Raw genomic sequence first — 24,996 nt, 5'->3', positions numbered from 1 at the left:
TTGTCAAAAACACACTAACATTCATACAAGGAAGCAAACCAGTTTATTGCCACGGGCAGTCTGTGTACAACAAGTACTTATTGTCTACCTGTGCAACCGGAGGTAAAGCAAAACGTGTTCTGTTGCAGGTAGCGCTCTGTCAGGAAACCACATTTGGCGGCTGCTCACTCATCTATTTGAAGACTGATGCTGATCTTGCTTTAGGGCTTATTTGTCTCTGCAGGCAGTTTACAGGCCTCCATTTACCCGCCAGCATTAACATGCATCACATATCAGATTGTGGTTCTATGACTTAACAGGATTACAGCTGATTACACCTGACAATCAGATCTTTCTCCAAAGCTTATTTGACAGTGACATTACATTAAAGTCCACATTCAACTGGAACCTGATTGAGGACATAATGTTACAGTATTGTATGGAAGGTTAAACTTAACTTTGAAACAACTTTGCAAAGAGTTTTAAATGATATCAGAAAGATCTCAACTTCATACAGTGATGCAGATAGCAGCCATGGATAACCACACACATGAGCTGGCATTACAACGACGTCAACATATTTGTCGGGTTCAAATATAACTGGATGTTTGTCCCTGAACGCATACAGGGCTGTATTCTTGAAATGCATTGTAATGCATGTTAGAATAAAACATGAAATGCAATTTTTTTCCTACGAAAGTTTGATTGGCGGCAGTGATTCTGGTGGAATGCCGAGTTATAGCCGACCGATCTGACTGGCAGACCAGCAGAAGCGTGTGTTTTTGAGCAGCCTGGTGTGATTTACACCTGATTTAATGAAGGTTAACACAGTGGATGGCTGTGCGTGATGGCACAATGCTGCAATGTGCTGCATTGCTGAACTTCTCAATTTGAAGCTGCAGATGTATCAACATACCTCTGCAGGGATTCAATGAACTGAAGGAGAGCCTTAAAGCAGCTAACTGATAATCACATATTAATCATATGAAACTTTCATTTTCTAATGCCGATTGAAATGCATCTATGAGTTGGAGATCTTTATTGTGCTTTTTCTCTCAAGTATTTAGTTTTTTCTTGTCAACTATTTGACCAAAATTGGCAGTGGAATAACTTTGTTCTACAATCAGACGTGATTTTAAGACGTCTATTCTCAGAGCAACCTTGAAAAACTCACTTTCTACCAAACTGTTGACAACCTGCTTTGTGCTGCCTCATTTGAATGAAACACCCACCTGTGCACCTTGTGTGAAAGTGAATGAGAATATTGAACTTTTCCTTCAAAAGATAAAACACTGCATCGCTGTAAATAACCATGATTTGCTCTTTGACGTTTTATATTCAGCCCTCAGGCTTTGATATTTGTAGACTTTAAACTGTGATGACCTGAAACCAATTGACAATTTGCCCAATCAAGGTTTAATAAGTTCAGTCTCTCTAGTCATTTACTCCATTTTTGTATCCAGCGTCCTGTATCCAGTGTAAAATTCGACTAACCATAACAGGAATTATCCTGGTTTCACCAGCTTTTTAGGTTTTTGGTTCTGAAACCTGCAGATACACCAATAAGTAATTCTTTGCTAAAAGTGGAGTTATTTTTGAAGCTGTAGGGACTCTTCTCTTTTCTCTGGAAAGCCGTAGCAGCAGCAGCAGCAGCAGTAGTACAAACTGACACAGGCAATATCTGTCTCCCTGTCCTCCTTGCTACACAGAGCTGGGTGATGGCTCCCATTTGGTTAGACTTATCATCTAAGTTTAATCACATTGTTTTACACTCCTCGTACACACACACATACACTCCTACAGGGATTTGGTCACTACCTCACCACCTGCCAAGGACGAGGAGCCAAGCTGGAGACATTGTTAGCGGGGATTATAAAGTTAATTTAATGTTACAGGCATTAGTTTTTCATGGATCATGCACTAATTTTTAAATGATTTGTAGGTATTAATAAACACATGTTTCTGTTTATAATAAACAAAAAAACTGTGTGTTGCATGCAGATAGAAGTACATTCCTAATCATGTTTTTGGAGCCTTATTAGGAATTCTGTGGGAAAGCTGGAGTGAAGCCAAGTCCCCGCTTTGCCTCGGTGGTTTGGTTTGAGGGACTGTGTTTACCCTCTCAGTAATCAGTGCAGTTAGATGGATGTGTTTCCCAGATAAGTGTTTTCCTTGATGAGGTCCTTACCTGACCACAAACTGTTTATCGCCACAGACAGATGATGACCTTAAATTACCCCCCCCTTCTTCACTCCTCTGTATTTTGGTTTCGCCCCAGGCCTCTGTGGCTGTGCTGTTTGTATGCTGGATACCTCCCTGCTCATCGTGGCGCGGGGGTTCGTCCCAACCCACAACTCCTGAATCAAGTGTCCTTTTCTGCTTTTGTTAATGAGAAGCTGGTGTGGGTAGAGGTGGGTTTGAATTCCCTGTGGTTTAACTCCAAGGAATATTTTTGCAGACCGAGAGGCAAAACTTTAACACAATTCCAAAGAGCCTAGCCTGATAGTAACCACTGTTATTTCTAGGGGTGCAACGGATCACAAAACTCACGGTTCGGATCGTATCACGAATTTGAGTCACGGATCGGATCATTTTTCAGTTCTGCAAAAAAAAAAAAAAAAAAGAAAAAAAAAGGGGGGGAGACATTAAAACTTTGCTTTCCATATATTCTGTAAAACACTTGCAGCATGGAACTTTTGCCCATGGTCTTAAATGAAAACAACATTCAAGATGTCCAATGTTTAATTAAAATCTTCAAATATATGAAATATTCAATACTCAATTGTTAAATTAAATTGCAGTATGAGGCATGATACCTTCCTCTTTTAAACATGGTAGTGAATGAAACAATAGCCTACGTCCACATCATCAAAACTTGATAACTTACAAACATGAACACGCGTCTTGTCTGTTGAATGAGCCACCAAACAAACATTCACCGCTAACATCAGTTAGCAGCTAGATAGCTAATTAGCTGCACAGCTGCAAAATGAGGCAAAAGAAAGATACTATAAGACGAGGCACCTCAGATATGCTCAGAGTGAAAAGGGCTAATTTTTGCAAGCAAAAGTCGACTAGATTTGTGTTCCAAGCAACATTTGAGTCACACTAGACCAGACTTTCATATGAAGATATAGGTATTATATCAGCCTGAGCCACAGAGTGTTGCCGAAGCAGAAAACAGTTTTTATCCTCGTTAACTGAGATGTTGCAGGTCTGCCATGTCCTGAGAAACCTGGACTCACCAATATTACATCTTTAAAGCTGCACTAATCAGTATTTATATCTGAATATATAGGAATTAAGAAGGAATTATCATTGGACTCCTCTCAGTTTACTGTGTTTAAGCCTCTTTCTGTTCATTGTTTTGGTTTTACTGTTTTGGTTCAGTCTCGCCACTCCTCAACTTTGTTTCCAGTAGCAGTAGACTGTTTTCAGTGATAAACCAACCAACTGTAAACTACCCTCCCAGCACCAAATCGCAGATAACGGAACCAAATATTGTGGAAGGAACCAGATATATAAGCGGCCGATGGAGACCAAAACAGAGCTAAAAGGGGGTGAATATTGGATTTACATTTGTCAGATGGCCAGAAAGTTGTTGTGGAGTACTGCCCCCTAATGGCCAAAAAAAGACAGATTAATGCAGCTTTAAAGGGTCTGTTCAACCAAATTACATTAAAAAACAGACTCTCACTCGCTGTAGCTCCAGTAGTGCCTAGCCATGATAATAGTTTTGGTTTTATTTTTGTCAACATTTAAAGATATCTGTCTTTCATCAGCAGCAACATGTCTTTCCCAAAACAGTAGCCATGTATTTGAGATAATCCACAGACAATGCTGTAAACAGTTTTCATTGGAACTACTTTCTGACAAAGAAATGCTTCCTAGGAAAGATCTCAAAAGCAGATATCTCAAAACCGGGGTAAATAAAACTACAATATCTACATGGCTAGATACAATCCAAGGTAAACAAGAAAATATGTTTTTCTGTAATTTGGGTGAAGTGATCCTTTAACGTGTCTTGCCTTTGATAATTTTTGGTTGGAAAAAAACCCCACTGAACAGACAGTAAAGTGTGCCTTTAAAGACTAACATTAATGTGATTACTTTATCCTCATTTTTGTGTATATTCCTTCCAGTCTTTTATATGCGTGGACCATGATCAAAGACATTTTTAAATGAGTTTTGCAGCCATGCAAACCAAAGCAACAGACGCCTCTGCCAGCTGCAATCTCGTTGAAGGAGACAAAAGCGAGCAAGCTGGCCTTTTTTGTTGTTAGTTTATTTTTTATTTACAATTTCTTGCTTTTTTTTCCCCCAAACTCTCTGTTCTTACTCTGAAGAGGTGCTACTTGCACTCCTGTCTGATCTCGCAGCGAGTGTTTCATAAAATCCTTTGCATGTTTTCTTGTTTACTCACCTGACACACACACACACACACACACACATACTAAAAAAGCATTCCCCTCATCTCACCTGAATAGATTCATTCCCCCCTCCCTCCCCACGACTTCTCCTCCTCTCTTTATTTCCTTCCACTTTTGAACGTTCCCTCGCTCCTCAGTGAACTAATGTTCTCCACATCAAAGCTCCAAGATCCCTTTCTTCTGTCCAGGATGCCTCAGCTGTTATGAAAAAGGTGCAGAGGGAGCATAACAACAGCAGTTCAGAGCGTTGCCTCTGTGAAATTAATCACAGAGGCTGCTTGTGCATCTGATAAGGTTATCAAAACAAAGCATCACATGATTTTTTTTGCGCTTTGTTTGTTGCAACCATAGAAAACAATAGAGGGATTCCACACTGACAGCTCTACGACTCTTAGCATTCAGTCATTTTTCTTTCCATGGACATCAGCTTTGAGCAGGGGAGCAAACCCTGTAATTTCCGTCTCTGAAAGAAAACACAATGCTTGAGATTTACTACACATCTGTTATCACCAGCTACTAGGGGTGAGGGGTAGGAGCACACACACACACACACACACACACACACACAGAGAGTCAACATGCTGGCAATGTAATCGAGCCCCCTATCACTTATGCGAAGAAAAAGGGGAAGGAGGGAGAGGATAGAAAGCAGAGGAGAGAAAAGGGAGCTGACAGTTTAGTGGACACATAGTCCGAGAGACAGCCAGCGAGTAGGATAGCATGGTGGGTGTGCTATGTGAGGAATGTCGGCTCATGTTGTAACTAGAACTCCTGAAAGGCCTTGTTCTCTCCATACCGCTGGGACAGTTTAGACCCCGTTTTGGCAAGCCGCCCAACGCCCAGCCCCTCTATCTGTCTCATTATCAATGTGCCTTTTTGTGCCTTCAGACTCTTGTTTTTTATGCATTTGAGTCTGTAGAAGCTCAAGCTCTACTGTGTTCAGACCAGCATGTAAATGATAAAAATCAAATATGACTGTAAGCATGACTGTAGCCAGTTTGTGCACTTTATTATTTGCCATTTGGTGGAGAATTCCCCCCCCCACAGCCCCCCTGCAGGGCTGTGAATGTGTGCATTTGTAAAACGGCCGGCTCCAGTGGAAATTGATCTCCTAACCATGGAAATAAAAAGGCCTTCTTTATCCACTGAGCTCCAGAAGAAGTGGAAGAAATTCTGTATGAAGTTCCTTGAATATTGTGGAATTTTAGAAGTGTAAATTTTGGGATAGTCAGGAATATCAATGAATTCATGCTTTTTTTTTTTTTTTTGAGGATTTTATGTATTTTTAATGCATAGTCTACTCAACTGCAGTGGAAATCAGAATATTTTCCCTTTATGACTTTTCTGAGCTTGAAAATAACATTAATAAACCAGAGAGAAAGAAATAATTGAATATTTAATCAGTGCTCTAGTGGGAACCCAATTATATTCCATGAATTCACAAATTGATTCATATTCCTCTATTCCTCTTGTTTTTGCTATCACTGCTGCTGTTAAGCATTCCCTTTTGATTATATAATCCATTATTCTTCCCATTCGGTTTCATTCATACATTTCTATGAAGGATTATTCCAATATCTTACAAATTGCACACTGCTCAGAATTTCCATTGAAACTCTGGATTATTACCAGCACTTCATGTGTACTCACCCTCAATTTTACCTCCAAATAAAGTAGTTTAGATAACCTGACGAAACTGCTGGTTTATTTACAACCACTCTGACTGCTCATGCCCCATTGTCTCAGCAATTACTTTGGTCATTGCAGTCTTATCCTAACTGATAAAAATAATGACCAAAATTACAAAAACCCAAGTGGTTATGAACCAAGCTGTTATGAACTTTCACATGTTTCAAATATTGGAATTGTCTGTTATCATAAATCAAATTTGCACTAAATGTATTCCTTTGCATTAATATTTAACCCTGGCTTTATTAGTGTCTTGCTCTACCTGGTTAGCTGCAAAAACTACATTTACCTTAATATCACAATCATTTCACTGGTCAGGATATACTGTAGGTGTATTGCACTGTCAGCAGTGCTAACAGTATTGGCTTTCGTTAGAGTATCCCAGTATCTCTAATGGTGGTACCATCAGGCGACAAGAACACAGATTAATGTTCAATTTATGCACGAACTATGTTCAATGTCACCCGTTTTGGCATCGGACATTTGGCTTGATCCTACTTGGATCTTCGTCAGGTCAGAATGTTTGAAAAATGTAAACCACACCCATATTTATACATCATGAACACCAATAGGCTGACAAGCTGTATGATGGCAGGTGTGGTTAACCATCTAAACCTCCCAGGGTGATAAACATCCAAAAACAATTAACAATTCAATAAAGTACATAGAAAAAAGCAGTAATACAAAAGCTATACTTCAAAATATAACACATACATCTCATATATATCATCTGATACTGTTTATATATAAGATGTAAGTTGGTTTACATTTTTCATACATTCTGACCTCACAAAGATCCAAGTAGGATCAAAACATTGTCATTATTAAACTTTTTGGCTTGGAGTAAGTTTGCAAGTGCTACCTTTTTTCATTGATGCTGTTTTCTGATAGGCTTGCACCTACACGATGTGCATATAATCACTCTCCTTCAGTTAGTAAAAAGGTGAATCTTATCTGCATTCGCTACACAGTCATCTACCCCTCTCATTTTTCCTCCACTACATAAAGGGCACACTACTTTCTGCCATGGAACTGAATATAAATTATGAGATACGGAACTGTCCAATATGGACGCAACTCCGAAGTAGGCTATTAAATCGGACACTTCAATCTCTTTACTGTTCCTGCTACACTACTAACTCTAACTCCATATCTCTTCCTATCTCTGTCCGTTCCCCACGCTTATGTGATTTTCCACACCTAAGTGGGAGAAAACAGTGAGGGAGATTGACTGCGATGAATGGCTCTGTATTCAGAGGCCTTGGCAGTCTGGTTCCTGTGTGGGTCTTGGTGGACAGTGGGGCCTTTACAGTAGAACTCTGCTGTAGGACGTCCAAGGATATTTAGCTGTGTGAGGAGACTTTCCTGCCCTCATTAGAGGCTGCAGATAGAGGTAGATGCATATTTGAAGATGGAAGTCTAGTTTGATATCATTTAGGATGATGCAGAGCTTTTCGGTATGATGGCCAGATTTGATTGGAGTTGGATGATTCCTAGACAAAAAAGGATTATGCATGTTGAACCAGAGGAAAGTAGTATCGTCACAATGAAGGAGTTTCAGCGTTGATACCTTAGATAACAAAAATGACTACAGTATGCTTCCATTGTGAACATTGGATAGTTTTGTAGCTGTCTCTCGAGGTTCCCAAGGAAAATATTTCCATTATGTCACTGCTGGGACCGGTTTGTTAACCAGTTTAGTCAACTGGGATTAAATTTGAGCAACTGAGAAAAACAATTTTCAAGTATTTGAAGAGAATACAGAAAAAAATTCAACTCTCCACTGTATTTTTGTTCATTTTTGCTATTGTGACACCACACACTGAAGGAGGACTAGTGAAAGAGCATGAATGAGAAAGTTATAGTATGTTCTCTCATGGAGTACAGAGTGAATGAGTAAAACATGGGACAAGTAGCAGTCTGTCTGATGCAAGGTGAGTGAAAAAACTTGTTCAGTCTTGCTAACTTGGTATGACTTATGCTATTTTTGCACCGAGTGCTGCTGTGGAAAAAGACATAAATGTATGTTTTATCCTGGCAGGCTTGTGTTTTCATGGTTGTCACTCTCAATTCCAAAGAGCCATGATAAGATAGTAGTGTAAATGAGGTGGAATGGTACATTTCTGCGAGGCAAAATCATTTGTTTATGAATCATTTGGCTGCCGTGAGGGTGTGAGACAGGGAAGGGAAGGGTGAGGCACCAGGAGGTGAGGAAAGCTCTCCATCCTGTCGAGACTGTCAGGTTGTTTGAGGGAAGGAGTGATGACGGGAAGAAGTGCTGGGGGAAAAAAAAACACACACATACACACACACACACACAGGGCCCTGCAGGGATGGAGGGATTTGTGGAGAGCTCTGATGAAAAGACAAATATGTCACTAAATACTAATGGTCTTTTCCATTCACTCCCTCCCCGCCCCCCCATCCTTTTCTCTCTTTCTCTATCTCTGTCTTTTTCCAGAGTTACTGGGCTCCACCAAGAGACTGAACATCAACTACCAAGACTCAGACGGGTAAGAGGAGTGTGTATGTGTGTCAGGCATGAAGTTGAGTCAGAAGAATGCAATGGAAGAGTCGCTATGTCTTGATTGACATGTGGGATTAAAAAAAAAGAAGCACATTCCCTACCTGTGACTGTCTGCTGTTTGTCTTTGTCTTCACAGTATGACTCATTACTCTCACACTTGTACAGACAAACAGTTGAGCCATTGTCTCACTATTACAGAAGAAGAAAATGAAAGTTCTTGAGTTTGTGTAGTTAGAACCCAGGATGTGACAACTCATGCACTTTATTGTGAAGTAAATAATACAACTGCCACAATTAGTTGATTAATCTATAAGTTGATTGACAGAAAATTAACAATTTTGATAGTTAATTAATCATTTGTTGTTTTTCAAGTGAAAATGTCGCAAAATTTGATGGTTTCAGCTTCTCAAATGTGAGAATGTGCTGCTTTTTTGTGTCTTGCAGTAAATTGGTGGTCGGACAAAAACAAGACATGATGATGTCATCTTGGACTCTAGACACTGTTGAGAAAATAATCAGCAGATTAATTGATCATAAAAATAGTTGTTAGTTGCAACCTTGAAGTAAAATATCCCATCCCACCTCATGAAATGTGTCCCAGACATGAGAAGATGTAAGTCTCATGTCTGTTTGTTACGTGGAGCTGGAGTCAGGATATGGTGAGCCTAGCTTAGCATAAAGCCTGGAAGCAGAGGGAAACAGCTAGCTGTGCACTGTCCAAAGTTGAAAAATGCCTTTCAACACTTCTAATGTTCACTAAATGAAAAGTAAAATGTTAAGTAGTGAGTTTTAGGGGCGTATACTTTCACTTAGCGTGAAGCCAGTTTTTATGCTAAGCTAGGTTTATCACCTCCTGGCTGGGATAAAAGAGAATAAGCTTATTTCTTTTATGTATTGCCTGTATATAAAAGTTTGTTCATCATGTATAAACACACCATAAAAGTCAGTGTCATAATCCATTTCCTTTTCCCGCTCACTTAGGAATACTGAACATGCTGAAATTACTGGTTGAATTTAATATGGCAATTCACACACTTATTTATATACTTAGCCTAAGTTTAACAGTAGTGCTTTGTCATTGCATTATTTCTATTCTAATTGAAGTTGTGACTATATTATATACAGTATATCTTTACCGCAATTACCTAATTCCCCTGTGGTTAGCATGAGCTTCATCTTATCTCAAATGAATCACTCTGCTCTTAATCTAATTTTTTTGTAATTAAGAGTTTCATCTCTTTCATTTTCACACGCTCCTAACGAGTGAACAGAGCCAGAGGATAACCAGCTCCAGGATCATCAATGTTAGATATAGTGAAGCTAAGTAACCCAAACAGAGCCTGACTAAGCTGAACTCACTTTGTGATACAAACTCTTGGTGTCTGTGCGGCAAGACAAGTTAGAGATGAAAAAAGTTTAGATGTCAGTGTGTGTAGATATGAAATCTGAAGGATCTCCAGTCTGTGAAGTGGCTTATCTTATCTGTGTCTTTGTTTAGGCCTCAATGCTCCTCAGCAACACACAAATATGCACACACTTATCCATCCGTCTACTTGTCCATATCCTGAGTCACCTGCTCCAACCACTTTCTTAAACACACACACACACACACACACACACACACACACACTGTCTGAATCTCTCTCTCTCTCTGATGGTGTTGACTCATTGACAAGTGACTGTTTACTCACCTTCCTCTCCCCTCTGCACTCTCTCTGCACTGATCTCATATATCACTTACCCCCTTCTCTGTACCATTCACACACACACACACTCCCTCACAGACGGACATGTTTAATTTCAACACCCCTATTGTGTATCACCTCCCACCCACTACAATGACCCCGCATGTAGACACACGCAGCAGGCCTATGTCAACTCACACACACACACATTGCATGTAGGCTAACGCATGAACACACACACACAGCGGCTTGTAGAATGGGATTCTTTGAATGCCAGATGGCCCACTTTGATAGATACCACAAAAACTGCATCTGATTGGAAAAGAGGGAAGACTAAACAAAGTGCATGTCATAAAAACAAAAAAACAACAATTGTTGTCTAGTCTCTATTTGAAAGAGTTACAGTAAATCTAAAGGACCCTTCAGTCAGCCCCGCCCCCATTAGTTACTGCTGCTACACCGATCAAGTTTTTCTAACACAGTATATATGCTTATCACTTGAAATGCTCAGTAATGAAACAATGGATCCTTGATGTCAGACACAGGTAGACAAAGGCAGGTTTCTCATTTCTAGCCAGCGACCATGGATTTTGCTGGCTTAAATAACGGTTGTCACTAGCAGATTTTTTCAGCTCTAGCTAGCTGGCTAATTAACTCCGTGAGTTGGTGTCTGGCTGACTCGTTGTAAAATGACCTTTAAAAAGGTCTTAAACATGCACTTAATAGCATCACATGATGAGTTTAGTGGGGTTGCTGGAATGTAAGCTTCCTCATATGCTAATTCCCAAACAGAGCTTTTTCAAACTTAATTGAAGCTGCAGCTAATGATTAGTTTCATTATTGATTAGTCTGTCAATAATTTTCTTGATTAAATAATTCATAGTTTGCTCTGTAAAATGTAAGAAAATAGTAAAAACACAGTTTCCAGGAGCCCAGGATGATGTCTTCAAATGTCTTGTTTTGTCTGATTAACCAAAACCCCAAAATATTCAGTTTACAATGAGCTGGAACCTACAGAGCCCAGGAAGGGCCATGGAGAAAATAATGCTAATAGTGCTCTCAATTCAGTAATTTCTGCTCTTGATTTAATGAATTTTCTGGCCTTCACCCTTATTATGGATCAATGGATTTAATAAGGTTTTATTTTGATCTTGGACTAAGATATGTAGATATTATCCATCTATCCATCCATCCATTCATTCATTCATTCATTTATCCATTCATCCATTCATCCATTCATCCATCCATTCATTCATTCATTCATTCTTTTTCTATACCACTTATCCCCTAGAGGGTTGCAGGTGAGCTGGAGCCGATCTTAGCTGACAGTGGGTGAGAGGCGGGGTACACCAGTTAATCATAGGGGTGATTCACACCTGCGCGCAATTTAGAGTCACCAATTAACCTAAACTGGGTGTTCTTAGTCTTTGGGAGGAACCTGGAGCACCTGGAGAGAACTCATGCAGGCACAGGGAGAACATGCAAACATAAAGTGAGACCACTAGTCAAGATACTCCTGTTTTGCATTTGTTTCAAATATAATGCTAATTTTTTCATTAAAAAAGATAATGTCAGCTTAACAATTTGAGTGAAAAGTTTAATCTTTGAAAAATGTAGATGAATTTCAGGATATCGTAGTATTCATCCCCCTTTTGCTTTAATGACAGCATGCGCTTGAGCTGGCATGGACTCAGCAAGTCTGTTCAAAACCTGATGAGCCCTGTTATCCCAGCATGATCTGACAATGTTCCAAAGAGCCTCTTGTGATGTCACAGAATGCTTTCTCAGTCTTCAAGTGCCTCCATAAATGTTCAGTGGGGTTGAGGTCTGTGGAGGAAAGTCCATGACAGTCAGGACTCCTTGGTCTTCTTTGCTTCGGAGTGTGTTTGGGGTCATTATCTTGCTACAGTATGAATCCTTCTCCACAAAGATGCAAACCAGAGGGTATAACATGTCTCTAAAGAATGGAGTGATACGTCTCCTTGGTCAGGGTGGAGTCAATTCAGTGCAGGTGTCCAGCTCCAGAGTGGGCAAAACACCCCCAGACTTGAATATTCCCTCCACCATGTTTTACTGTCGGTGAAACTAACAAACTAACTTTAAACATGGCTTTTGTTGAGACAGCCACAGTACATTCAGTTTCCAAATGTAGCCAGGCTGTTTATTGCCACAGGTGCCCGAGAGCTCAGGGCTTCCACTGTGACTACCAGAGGCTGTGTGAAATCACCTGAAAGCCCTCTGTGCTGTAGTTATTATTGAATCCCCACATGTGGGGGAGTGTTTTGTCTCAGAGGGTCACCTCCTCTGGAACAGGAGCTGCGCCGCGTCGCCTCGAGCGAAAGCAAAACTCGTCGCCAAGAATTTATGCCTTTAATTTCTCCCTCGGCGGAATATACTGCAACCTGACAGACACCCAGAGACAAACACACACATTTCATCTCTGACTGGCTTTGATGAAGTCACACATACACACACACACATACTGTACACACTTAACCACACACAGTTTGAAGTTTGATGAGTGTATGGGGATACATACTCATAAAACACACATAAATTCTTATCTCAGGTTGCAGTTTGTAATGGGATTATACAGGCACACAAACACCGCTTCTCAGTCTGAAGTTTTGATGAGAGCACACAGATACACACACACACACACACACACACACATACATACACACTTGGTATCAGTGTGAAGTTTTGAAAAGGGCTCACCTGCTGTAAAGAAATCAGTTTGATTTATAACCTCTCTCATCTCCTTGTCTCTTCCCCTTGACTCCCCCTTTTTTTTTCCTTCCTCTTTTTTTCTCTCTCTTTCACCCACAGCTTCTCAGCATTGCACCACGCTGCTCTGACGGGCACCACGGAGCTGCTGTCTCTGCTGCTGGAGGCCCAGGCCACGGTGGATATCAAGGACATCAACGGTATTGTGATGACAGAACAGGTTTACCAGCTGAACCGGTGTTGTCAGACAAACCTACAACTTAAGGAGAAAAAGTGTTCCCACTTGGGAAGTCAGTCAGGGTTAAATGGAGCCTGAAACTTTTTCAAAAGCTTTATGACACTCTCAGCTGAAAATATGTTTGACCCATATGAATAAATATGATTCACTTTGAAGTTTGAAGTGACAGTAGTGCTACAGCCAATATCTTCAGACTCCAAGTGGAACAGATATTGTAGAATTTGTGAGGGAGTGACAGCTCTGCTGCTTAGACCAGAGGCGTGTAGTGCTCATTACCATGTGTGTGATGCCTGTGAGGTCAGCTATAGATTTATGAAGGACCGTTTTAAAATTCAACTTTTAGTGCTTCCTGTCTGCTTTTCTGTCGTTTGGAATAGCTTGTGTTGATTGACCATCATAATGTTTATTGCCGCTGAAGAAACGATTACTGATTTTAATTGGACATGAGGCATAATGTGTTTATGAATTGTATATCCCGATCAGCCTGCTGTGGTAAACCACCAGTAAATATTAATTGTATTTTTTTTTATTTTTGAATATTAAACATCTACTGTGGATAAACTAATGCTGAGCTGTTAATTATGTTACTTTTCATCAGATCAAACCTTTCCATGGCTGCCAAGTTAGAATTTCTGACATTTCAAGAAGTTGATGTCAGATTTTTAAGATTAAAGGGGACTGCTTTTCTGTTATTTATATACTCTTATGATGTCTATGTTAAATGTGGTCAAACTTCCAAAACTTGAGGTTAATATACATACAGATGCTCAGGCTTCAACCTGCCCTGAATGCATCTTTTTAACGTTTTTTTCTACCTTGCCCACGAGCTGACATTGACTCATTCCACATGTCCATAAATGGTTGTCCGTTCCATAGCCTTCTTTGCAAAGGTTGTTGTTCCATCTGTTGTTTGCATTGTCCACTCTCATATTTCAGATTGGATTCCGGCTTGAACATGTACAGATGTATTTGAGAAGTTGACATTTTTGGTAAAGAACAAGAAAAAGTGGTGAAATCCTCCCTCTATAGCCTCCACAGCTTTTGAGAGCTGGCCAATCAGAACAGAGTGGGCCTAACAGGAGACAGGAGCTAAAACAGTCTGTTTCAGACAGAGGCTGAACTGAGGGGCTGTGCAAAGGGTCAGGTTAAGATAAATAAGGAGTTTTTTTGAACTGTAAATCATGGAAAGATATTCCAGTAGAGCTCCAGATTAAAAATATAGATCTGGAAATGTGCATAATATGTCCTCTTTAGATTTGAGTTCACATCAGTTCAATGCAACTGACACAACCCTGTCATCTGCAGGCTCTTTTTTGTTGGTCTCCACTACAATTAAGAACACATCATGTTATGTCATTACCATAAACACACAGTTTAGTTTGAGTCAATCCTACATACACCATCCTGCTGCTGTAAACACTCCACCAAATTTGAGTCATTTTTGCTAAAAACTATTATTCCCAGCTGTTTTAGGAAATTACGTAGCCTTCTTTAGAAATAAAAGTGTGTATTTGTGACTTGTTTCTAAAGCTGCACTGATGAATATCAACAGTGGATCAACTGACTGTGTGTAATGTGTGAAGTGTCGCTAGTGTCAAACCCACAGAATCACCCGAGTCTGTAGTTCCCCTCAATTCTACAGAGCATTTAGTGTCTGTCAGCTCATTGTTTTGGTTTTACAGCCTGAAACTTTACTTTGGTTCTGTCCCACAGCTCTCATTAACCTTCTTGTCAATAGTAGCAGACAGCTGTTTTCAGAAAAAAAAGCTATAATAAACCTGCTGCTACCTGCTACCTCCCAGCACCAAACAGCAGACAGACAGAGTTAGTGACTCACTGCTCAACATAATGGAGCATTTGGCAGCTAAAGAGACAGATATTTGTCTTAGGAGTTGGTGGAGACCAGAACAAAGCTAAAAGGACAGTGAATGTTGGACTTACATTTATCAGGTGGACACAAAGACAACTGCAAATGAGCTGCCTGGTAAACACTCAAACTCCATGCCCCAAGTTTGTAATACTGGCTCTCTGTTAAAAATGTGCCTCCAAAACCAAGCCAAGACAACCCTGATGGAACCATCATCTGGTTTGAATTGAACATGTGAATTCAGTTGATACCCCTGTAATATGCCCCTCTCACTGTCTTTTCCTTTCCATCCCTCACTCATCTCTCTGTCTGTAGGCATGCGTCCCCTCCACTACGCAGCATGGCAGGGTAAAGCTGACTCCGTCTTATTGTTGCTACGAGCCGGCGCTTCAGTCAACTCCCCTTCCCATGATGGACAGATACCGTTACACCTCTCTGCTCAGTATGGACACTATGAAGTGGTGAGTACACACACACACACACACACACACACACACACACACACTCACAGAGACATCTGTGACGCCGAAGGCAAATTTCCAAAGTATTACGAGTCCTCTCATTTCAGTGAAATCTACTCCCTTTCTGCCTCAGCATGTATTGTCCACCAACAATGAAAGTAACACTGTGAATGCAATGACACAGGTTTTTCACAAGAGTCTAAAGGTAGTGAACGCACACATTCCTTTCCTCCAGCCTCATCCGTTTGGTGTTTTGTCTTAATTGATACATATGCATATCACACCTCGACATGTCATATAACCCATACTGAGCCCTGACCTCTTCAGTACAACACCATCAAACACAATACTGACAATCCTGAACAGAGGCTGCGCTGGAGCTATCATATGTTCCTCTTTTCTGTTCAAAGACAAAACATCAACACACACACACACACATAGGATGTGTTTGGATGATTGACATGTGAGTGTATTTCATATCACTTACACTTACACTGAGGTGATATCACTTACACTTTCCTTTCTCCTGTTTTTTTTTCTCTCTCAGTCTGAGATGTTGCTGCAGCACCAGTCGAATCCCTGCATGATGAACAAAGCAAAGAAGACACCTCTAGATCTGACCTGTGAGTTTGGCAGATTGAAGGTATGAGAATTTTTGTATGTGTTTTTATGTGTGTATGTGTCTGAGAAAAATTATCTTTTGTTATAATTAAGATTCTACCCATTGAGTATCATCCATGATCTAAGGAAAATTAAAAATTAATTTTTATGGAGATTGTGTGCTCAGTCTTATTCTTTGTATTTATTCTGCCTAAATCATAACTGATTACCTCTCTGATGTTTTCTGATGTTTGATACAATGTTAATTATAGAAGCCAGTCAATAATAATTGCCTCTGTGTTATGATTTCTTCATGTGTGTGCAAAGGCAGTATGAATCCACTGCATAAATGGCGGACTCCACCATTCACAATTGCATCTAGTGTATCGAGAGCAAATTACAGAATATATAACACAGAAACAGATTGACAAATTGACCATCATTATCGCAGCAGCCACTTTTAGCTAGTATGGATAGCGAAGACTCTTATGGCTCTCATACAGGTCCCAAGCCAGTCCTCCCCTCCTGGCTGGCCTTGTACAGTAGGCACAGAGTCCATGGAGGCCAAGAGAGTACAGGAGATGTCAGCGAGTGGTAGACGGCAAGTGTTGGTTCTCTTTAGCTTGTGTTTCTTATATTTTTCCCCCTTAATGTATGTTAAAATATAGGAATATTAGGAATATTTTTTAAATAATGCACACCACCACCACTATGACCTGAATAATAAAGTAGAATTATCACATCTCTGGCAATGTCAACAAAAACTGACAATGTGTAAGCTTCCTAAAAGTAGAATTTATGGCAGAGCTGTTGTCTTGGATTGCATGATATTGCACAGGTGTTCCTAATAAAGCGCTCAGTAAATGTATCTTTAATAAGCTAAAATGACCTGTGTAAAGATTTTTGCTCTGGGGCTGCTGAAGGACCTTGCAATGCCATTTGGGAAATTCTGCTCCTTTTCCAGTCTCTTTATCAATAGACTGGTGGAACAGACAAAGGTGTTTCTATGAAAACAATTTGTTAAAGGGTATACATTGATATATGACTACCTATGGGAGTAGAAATCAAGGTTTGTGCTATGTGCACAAATTCACAAAAATGGATATTTATAAAAGATAGCCATGTACATGCGGCTTCACAAATCAGACAAAAATAGTGCAAATACATATCTCTGCCTGTGAGGACACAGTCTTAATCTTGAATCTGCATAGAGTTTTATGCACTGGCCTAGTGTGAATATGTGTGTGCTCGCCTGTGTCTATGGACAGTACAGTAACATCCTAAAACTTCATGCAGTGATTTGCTTCATTCATATAGTCACTCTAATCCAATTATTTGCATGTTAAAAGTCCGTTTTGCCCCTTTTGGATTGGGACGGCCTATGTCAAACATGAACCATGGCTTAGATGAAGTGACCCAGCTAAATTAAGCTTGTTTGAGCGAAAGGAAAATAGGCTTCAGTGGCTCTTTTTGGACACGCGCGCACTGTAACATTAAGGGGATTGCACACTGCAGTGTGTTTCTCTGTTTCTCTGTCACATCTGTGGATAAGCCTGGCTGTGAGATGTATAGCTGGCCCTGTAATTCAGAATTAGACACACACACACACACTTCTCATGCCTGTTAAATGTTCTCTCGTCTGGTCTGAGTTTGCAGTTCAGCTGTGAAAGAATAGAAGGCTTTGAGCTGTTTTTTGTGACACATAGAGTTTGTGAGTGAGTGTGTGTGTGTGAGTGGAGGATGTGGTATCTCTAGACAGCTGCTGGTAGTGGATGAGCCTCTATGTACTAGCTTGAACCTATATATATGTCACTGTATACTGTATATTATTTCAATCCATATATTTATATCCGGCAAACTCAGCCAGCTCGGCTTTGCATGTACTGTATATTTATGTATTGCTAATACTGTAATTCCTGCCCTGATTCTGCCACTCCTCTGTTCTCATGACTCACACTTCATCTTCATTTTCGTGTCTTTGATTTCTCTTCAGGTGGCTCAGTTGCTGCTGAGCAGTAATATGGTGGCAGCGCTGTTAGAAGGAGAGGGAGGGCATGACAGCCTGGACTCTCCATCAACCACCCCACTTCACCTGGCTGCCAGGAATGGGCACAAAGACATCATCAAGTAAGATCACAGCAAGGAGCCGTTGAAATGCACTGTAATAGAATTCTATCATGTCTCTCTTTCTGCCCCGTCATCTTTCTGCAAGCCTCTGTCTGCTTTATCCACAGTTACTGCTGCTGCTGCTACTACCAATAAAGCTGCTACTAATGCTGAAGGGCTGACCTGAATGCTTTGAAGTTTCAAATTGATGCCATGGCATTTGAATGGCAAAATCAGTATTCGAATATTCGTATACATATATATATATATATATGTATATTATATGTATATAATTCTAATATTACCGCTCTCCTTTTACTGCTGCTACTGTTACTGCTGCCACGACTACTACTACTATTTCCTTTACACACTACAACTGCACTCTCTGCTAAAGCTAATGAGGGCTACTACCGCTATTACAATTGGTACAACTGTAACTAACACTACTACTTATGACCACCCAAAAGAATCGTGATGAGATTGTGGATCGTGATCCTGCCTGAAAAAATTATATTTTCGCCATATCACCCACCCCTAATTTCTACCTCTGTTGCAGCTATTACTGCTAATGTTACAACTGCTACTAGTGCCGCTAATACTACTGCTGCTCCATGGCATTGTTACTATAATACTGTTGCTAATGCTATGCATGCTACTTATACCACTATTTGTAATAATAACTTAATTTGTATAACACCTTTCATACAAAAAATGCAGCTCAAAGTGCTTTACAACAAAATGATTTACATGCACCAAGTGCTTCACATCAATTTACAGATTGTGTACACTATATGTACACAATCTGCCATAGGCATAACAGAACCTCCCTTTTCCCAGTGGACACAGACTCACCACTGGTCTTGATTAACCGAAATAAGCCTCTTTCAGCTTACCCCAGAACATCTTCCCATGGGTTTAACCTCACTATGGGTCTTATCTGTGTCGGGCGCAACCCGAAGCTGACCCAGGAAACAGTCTTTTTTCTCTAACCTACCAACCACTGACCTCAGCACCTATGTAACATAAGATTGAAAATAAAACTCACTTGATAATAATAAAAATAAGATAGAATAAAATAAAGTTAAACTAGAATACATAGAATGCATATGATGGAAGATAAAACCCAATGACATATAAAATAGAATACTGAATTATAATAGTAATAAAATACTATTACTACTACAATTGCACTACTACTACAACAATTTACTCTGCTGCTACCACTACCACTAGAGTTGTCGGTGCTACCACTTATACCGCTACTATTACAACTCTTACCACAACTACTGCTACTACTTCTATTAGTACTGGTAAACCCTCTGCGACTGCTACTACTACAACTATTACTATTGCTACCACTGCTATTGCTGCCGCTGTGTGATTATTACTGACATTGTGACTGCTGTTACTACTACAACAACAACAACTAATACTGCTACTGCTGCTGCTACTAATGCTAATTCTACTACTATTAATAATGCTGTAACTATTTTTACTAATATGGCCACTATTACCACTACTAGGACTGTCAGTGCTGCTATTTCTATTACTGCTACTACTGACAGTACTGCTTGTGCTACCTCTTGTATAATTACCATTACTGGTTTTACCATTAGTACTGCTACTATTACTGCACTACACTAGACCTATACTACACAGAGTACCTTATGTGTTTCAGTCCCTAATGCACTGCTGGAGGAGTTTAACATTTTCCCTCAGGTAGCCCCAGAAACCCCCACCAGAGAAAACACTCTGTACAATAGTGATATTTAATCCCAGTAACTTTACACTTTTCAAATACCCAGTAGAAGCTTGGTGTGTTTTTTTTATGCCAGCATATATATGTAAATTTCGCCAAGTTACTCCACCCTGCCTCTCAGACATGCTGTTAACGATTTCCATCCTCCCCTAATTATCTGATCTCTCTTGCGACACCCTCTCCATCCTCCACTCTCACTCCTCTGAACTGGAATGTTGAATGGAAGATATGCAGGAGAGAAGGGGAGGCTCTTACACAAACAGAAATAAAATTCACTGCATTAGCACACAAGTTTATTCTGGGTTTACTCAGCAGAATTTAGCTGTGATCTCCTACTAAGGGATTTATGTCTCTTCAAAGACTTCCATACTTATGCGGGAGATGTCTTATAGTACCTACTTTTTGTATAGCTGGAGGAGCTTTCTAGGTCTGGTTTGAACTGAGGCTGCAAATATTTGCACAGGGAAGAGACAGGATTATTTTTGTTGTTGATTTAGTGTTGTATATGTGTGAACAATCATTCTACATGTGAAAATATAATAGTAATAAGTGTAAAATAGTCACTCTCATCCTCTTAATTCATGGAATTTATAATGAAATAAAGCTATTGTCAAAGCCATTAGAGATCCCTGGAGTTGATAACCATTGCCCTGATATCTTCTATATTTGATGTACAGTATATGCTGCAATGTATGCAGAGAGTAAATCAACTGCTTTTTTTCATCACACTGCATTGCTTAATATTTCTCCTGTCTGTTCAACCCCCCTCGCACTTAGTGAGATCTTGTCAAGTCAAGAGTGTTTGTCAGCAGCATTCACATTTCACAAGCCAACATCAGGATTTCTACTTTCAGTACAGTGAGCTCAAACCAAAGGCTGAGTTTATATCTATGTAGCTTAATCAGATGTGTAAACTGAAACAGAATTGTTAGATGTGTGGTAGTCCAAAGAATCGGTATGACAGAGTATTATGGCCCCTGTTAAGAAAAAAAATCTAAGATTTTGAGAATGAACTATTAGTGTTCAGAGAAAAACTTTGTTTTGTTATGAAAATATAGGTATTTTGAGAATAAAACCATGTGTAATAGTCATAATTCTAGGTAAAACGTTGTAATATGATGATATGAAATTGTAATTTTACTAAAAACATTTTAATATTCCAATGATAAAGTTGTAATATAACAAGACGTTTATTTTAATACTCTGTCAAAGTAAACAGGTAAGAACAGGGATTTTTTTTTCTCAGAAAAATAACAACTTTATTTTGGTAATAGCATTTCAGGCTACTTTAAAAGATGAGTTTGCCCTTAATTTGGAATTTAATGATAAAGAGGACATATCCCCAATCATATTCTGGGAAGGGGCAAAGGCTGTGCTAAGGGGAAAAATAATTCAATTAGCTTCAATTTCAAAAAAGGCAAGGGCAGCTAAACATATAGAACTGGAAAAAAGTAGATTACCTCAAAAAAACATGTATTATGTAAGAAAATACATCTGCCGAAAATCTCCACAAGCTTAACGAGGCTTAACAGGAACTCGATGATCTTTTTTATATGAAAGAAATTTAAGATTCTTGAAACAACAATACTACGAGCATGGGAGTAGAGCTAGCCCCCTCTTGGTATGTCAGTTGAGAAATCCCACAATAATCCAAATAATCAAAAGTAACAAATCAGACAAACCATTCCTATATAAACTAAATGAAATTTCAGAAGCTTTTGCTGCATTTTACAAAGATTTATACTCAGACAAAAACACTGAAAGGGACCCAGAAATAATTGATTCCTATCTAAGATCCATTAAACTACCTAAGATAGACCCTGTTTCATCTGAGTTCATAGACAGGCTGATAACTAAAGAGGAAATTGAAAATGCATTTAGTAAGCTGTTTCTATTTAAAACCTTAGATAAATTTGGATTTGGCCCAAACTTCATCAGATGGATACATCTTCTGTTCACTGCCCCTCAAAGCACAGTCAGAGTTAATGGGTGTTTGTCTCAATCTTTTGGTCTAGGTATAGGAACATGCCAGGGGTCCCTGCTGTTATTGCTCCTTTTTGCATTAATCATTGAACTATTGGCACAGGTGATACGAGATGATACACTTGTCAAAGGGATAGAAACTGGCAACAAAATCCATAAAATTTCTCCATATGCAGATGACATTTTAGTTTATATATCGGAACCTCTAAGTTCAGTCCCAGCTGATGGATTGCTTAGCCGCATTGGGAACCTTTCAGGATATAAAGTTAATGTTAATAAAACAGAAGCGCTGGCTCTCAACTTGCTTATCATGCACCAGATGAGAGCATCATTCTCATTCAAGTGGCAGGGCAAGGTGTAACATACTTGGGCACCACTATACCACAAGAGTTATATAAGGCAAACTATAATAAATGAATTGACAAGATATCTGCTGATCTTAACAGATGGGCTGTGCTACACCTTACTCTCTCAGGTAGAATAGAGAGTATTAGAATGAATGTACTACCTAGGCTGCTATTTCTTATTCAGCTCTGCCTCTCACACCACCAAAAAATATGTTCAATTTTAGATCACCTCATATCCAGGTTTATTTGGCAGGGAAGGCGCCTGCGGGTAAGATACAAAGTTCTACAATTATCCAAACAAAAAGGAGGGTGGGGATTCCCTCACCTTAGGCACTGGTTGACTTGTCAACTAAGGGCATTGACCATCTGGATTTCTGACAGGGTGGGCACAAGGTGGCTGGAGATTGAGAGGTCAGTCTATACTCCAATGCCCTTGTCAAATGCTCCATTTACTGAGGATAAAGCCCTAGAAGAGACCTTGGGTAGATGGTCAAAAACTAGTCTTATAGCATGGTGCAGCAGACTTTTGGTCTCCTTAGTCATGTATCGATTTTGTCATGTGTTGCTCATCTAAAAGATTTTATACCCCTAAAAGTAGACACGGGATACTAAAGATGGAGACTAAATCTTAGTTTTGTCCACCAACTCTTTGAGGATTAGGAATTAAAACATTTGAACAGTTATCTAATGAATTTAACCCGCCAAGATCAGGTTCTTTTTAGATGTCTTGAGATAAGTTTTTTGCTTAAACATCCAAATTGGAATAGCCTTAAGAAATCTGATTCCCTTATTGAACAATACTTGATAGGGATTAAAAACAGAAATCACAAAGGGACCAATATTCAATCTATATAGAGCATTATCTAGTATGAAACAAGAAAACACCCTTCATATTAAACAAAAATAGGAAGGGTAGCTTGATTTAGAAATTAGTGAGGACGTTTGGGAAAATATTGCTTCAGAAACTCATAAAGTCACTAATGCAAACTTATCAGTGCAGTGGAAAATAGTTAACAGATTCTTCAGAACTCCTCACATCCTTTCCAAAATAGCACCCAGTCAAACAAGTACATGTTGGAGGAAATGTGGAGAGAGTCTGCAAACCATACAGATATATTTTGGAAGTGCCCTTGGGGCCATCTCAGAAGCAGTGATGAGCAGGAAAAAGATACACTTACTGCATATACTTCTTGCAGCAGCCAGGAAAGCAATAACACTGACCTCCAACCTATGACACATTGCAGTCAGTAGTTATAGGAATTTACACAAATAACCTTGGCTACAAGTGATGGGGGAAGCATGGAGCTAGGCATGCTTGGGAAACTTCTGTGTCTCATCAATTTATATTTTAAGTAGCTTTCTGGTGATTGCGGCAGCTAATGTCAGGGTTATGGTTTTTATATTATTTTTGGTGTATATGTTACCTATGTTTTGTTTGTTGTGCCTGTTTATTTTGTTGTTGTTGTTTTTAATTGGGTAACTAATGGTTTTATAAACAAACTGTTTCTGGTACCGTCCCAGAGATAGAAGTGATGAGTCGATGAGGGGGCGGAGGGCAGTAGATGAGGGTAGAGATTAAGATGTGTGGATGAAAGTAGAGGTGAAAGTGGCATGTAAACCGGTTGATTGAGAGAATGATTAACTGAAGAGTTGAGTATAAATAGTTGGATGGGTTGGGGAAGTGATGTAAAATTTGGGACAGGGAAGTGAAGGAAATCTATAAAGATTACAAAATTTGTACTTCTAATTAATAGAATTTAAAAGAAAAAAATATGTAATAACTTGCGTGTGTTTGTTTAACTTTGCCCAATAAAAATAAAGTTGCAAAAAAAAGAAACAACCCCCAGTATGCAGAAGTGTAGCACCCATGGAACACAAATGGTAAAAATGTCATGTGCACATGAACCTGCAGTTTCTTACAGCCATGCTTCAATGTTGTTTACATATTCAAAACTTGACTCAACGTTCACATAGTGAGCCCAGGACCACCTCCTCCTCCTCCTCCTCCTCCTCCTCCTCCTCCTGCTCAGCTCTCTGGATACGATGCCATCAGCATGCTTTCTTCTGGGCCTCTGACAGAACCAGAGAGATATTTGTTAGCTTGTGTTTGTGTGTGTGTGGGGGTGGATGAGTGGGGGGTATATGGTTTAATGAGATGTTGCAGATGTCTGTAACAGTTGAATAGATTAATCTTTGTGTGAGTGTTGCCTGCAGCCTTATATGAGTGTTTTTGATTTGATTTCCTAGGTTGCTGCTAAAAGCCGGTATTGACATCAACAGAGCCACCAAAGCAGGGACGTCTCTGCACGAAGCTGCCCTCTATGGCAAAACGGAAGTAGTGCGGCTGCTGCTTGATGTAAGCAAAGTCGATGGAAATATAATTTTCGTTCAGCTAGTATGGCATTTTAAAGACCAAAACAGATATTTCTGTATGTAAGCTACAGATAGAACAACTGCATAACTTCACATCACACCAGTTTCTCAGTGTTATTCTTTAATAAAGGAGGGAGGCATTTGAGGGAGGATTTGTTTTAAAAGTGCATCCCACCCACAGTAATCCCACACTCTGTGTGTCTGTGTGTGTGTATGTGTTTGTGT

The 24,996-nt window shown here is 39.6% G+C and overlaps 1 protein-coding gene across 4 annotated transcripts in view; it reads left to right on the top strand.

The window, feature by feature from the left end:
• The window catches only part of LOC122971167 (caskin-2-like), a 65,748-nt gene that overhangs the window by 21,491 nt on the left and 19,261 nt on the right, over positions 1-24,996 (top strand). For all 4 annotated transcript variants that reach the window (XM_044337692.1, XM_044337690.1, XM_044337693.1 and 1 more), the window contains exons 3-8: positions 8,560-8,611; positions 13,140-13,237; positions 15,458-15,603; positions 16,151-16,246; positions 18,197-18,330; positions 24,646-24,754. In XM_044337692.1, the coding sequence (XP_044193627.1) occupies positions 8,560-8,611; positions 13,140-13,237; positions 15,458-15,603; positions 16,151-16,246; positions 18,197-18,330; positions 24,646-24,754 (635 nt within the window). The remainder of the gene's footprint in view (positions 1-8,559; positions 8,612-13,139; positions 13,238-15,457; positions 15,604-16,150; positions 16,247-18,196; positions 18,331-24,645; positions 24,755-24,996) is intronic.

The sequence above is a fragment of the Thunnus albacares genome, chromosome 20 (assembly GCF_914725855.1).
Source record: "Thunnus albacares chromosome 20, fThuAlb1.1, whole genome shotgun sequence".
In the NCBI taxonomy this organism is placed as follows: domain Eukaryota; kingdom Metazoa; phylum Chordata; class Actinopteri; order Scombriformes; family Scombridae; genus Thunnus; species Thunnus albacares.
The sequence above is the reverse complement of the archived record's forward strand: the minus strand, read 5'-3'. Positions and strand labels throughout refer to the sequence as shown.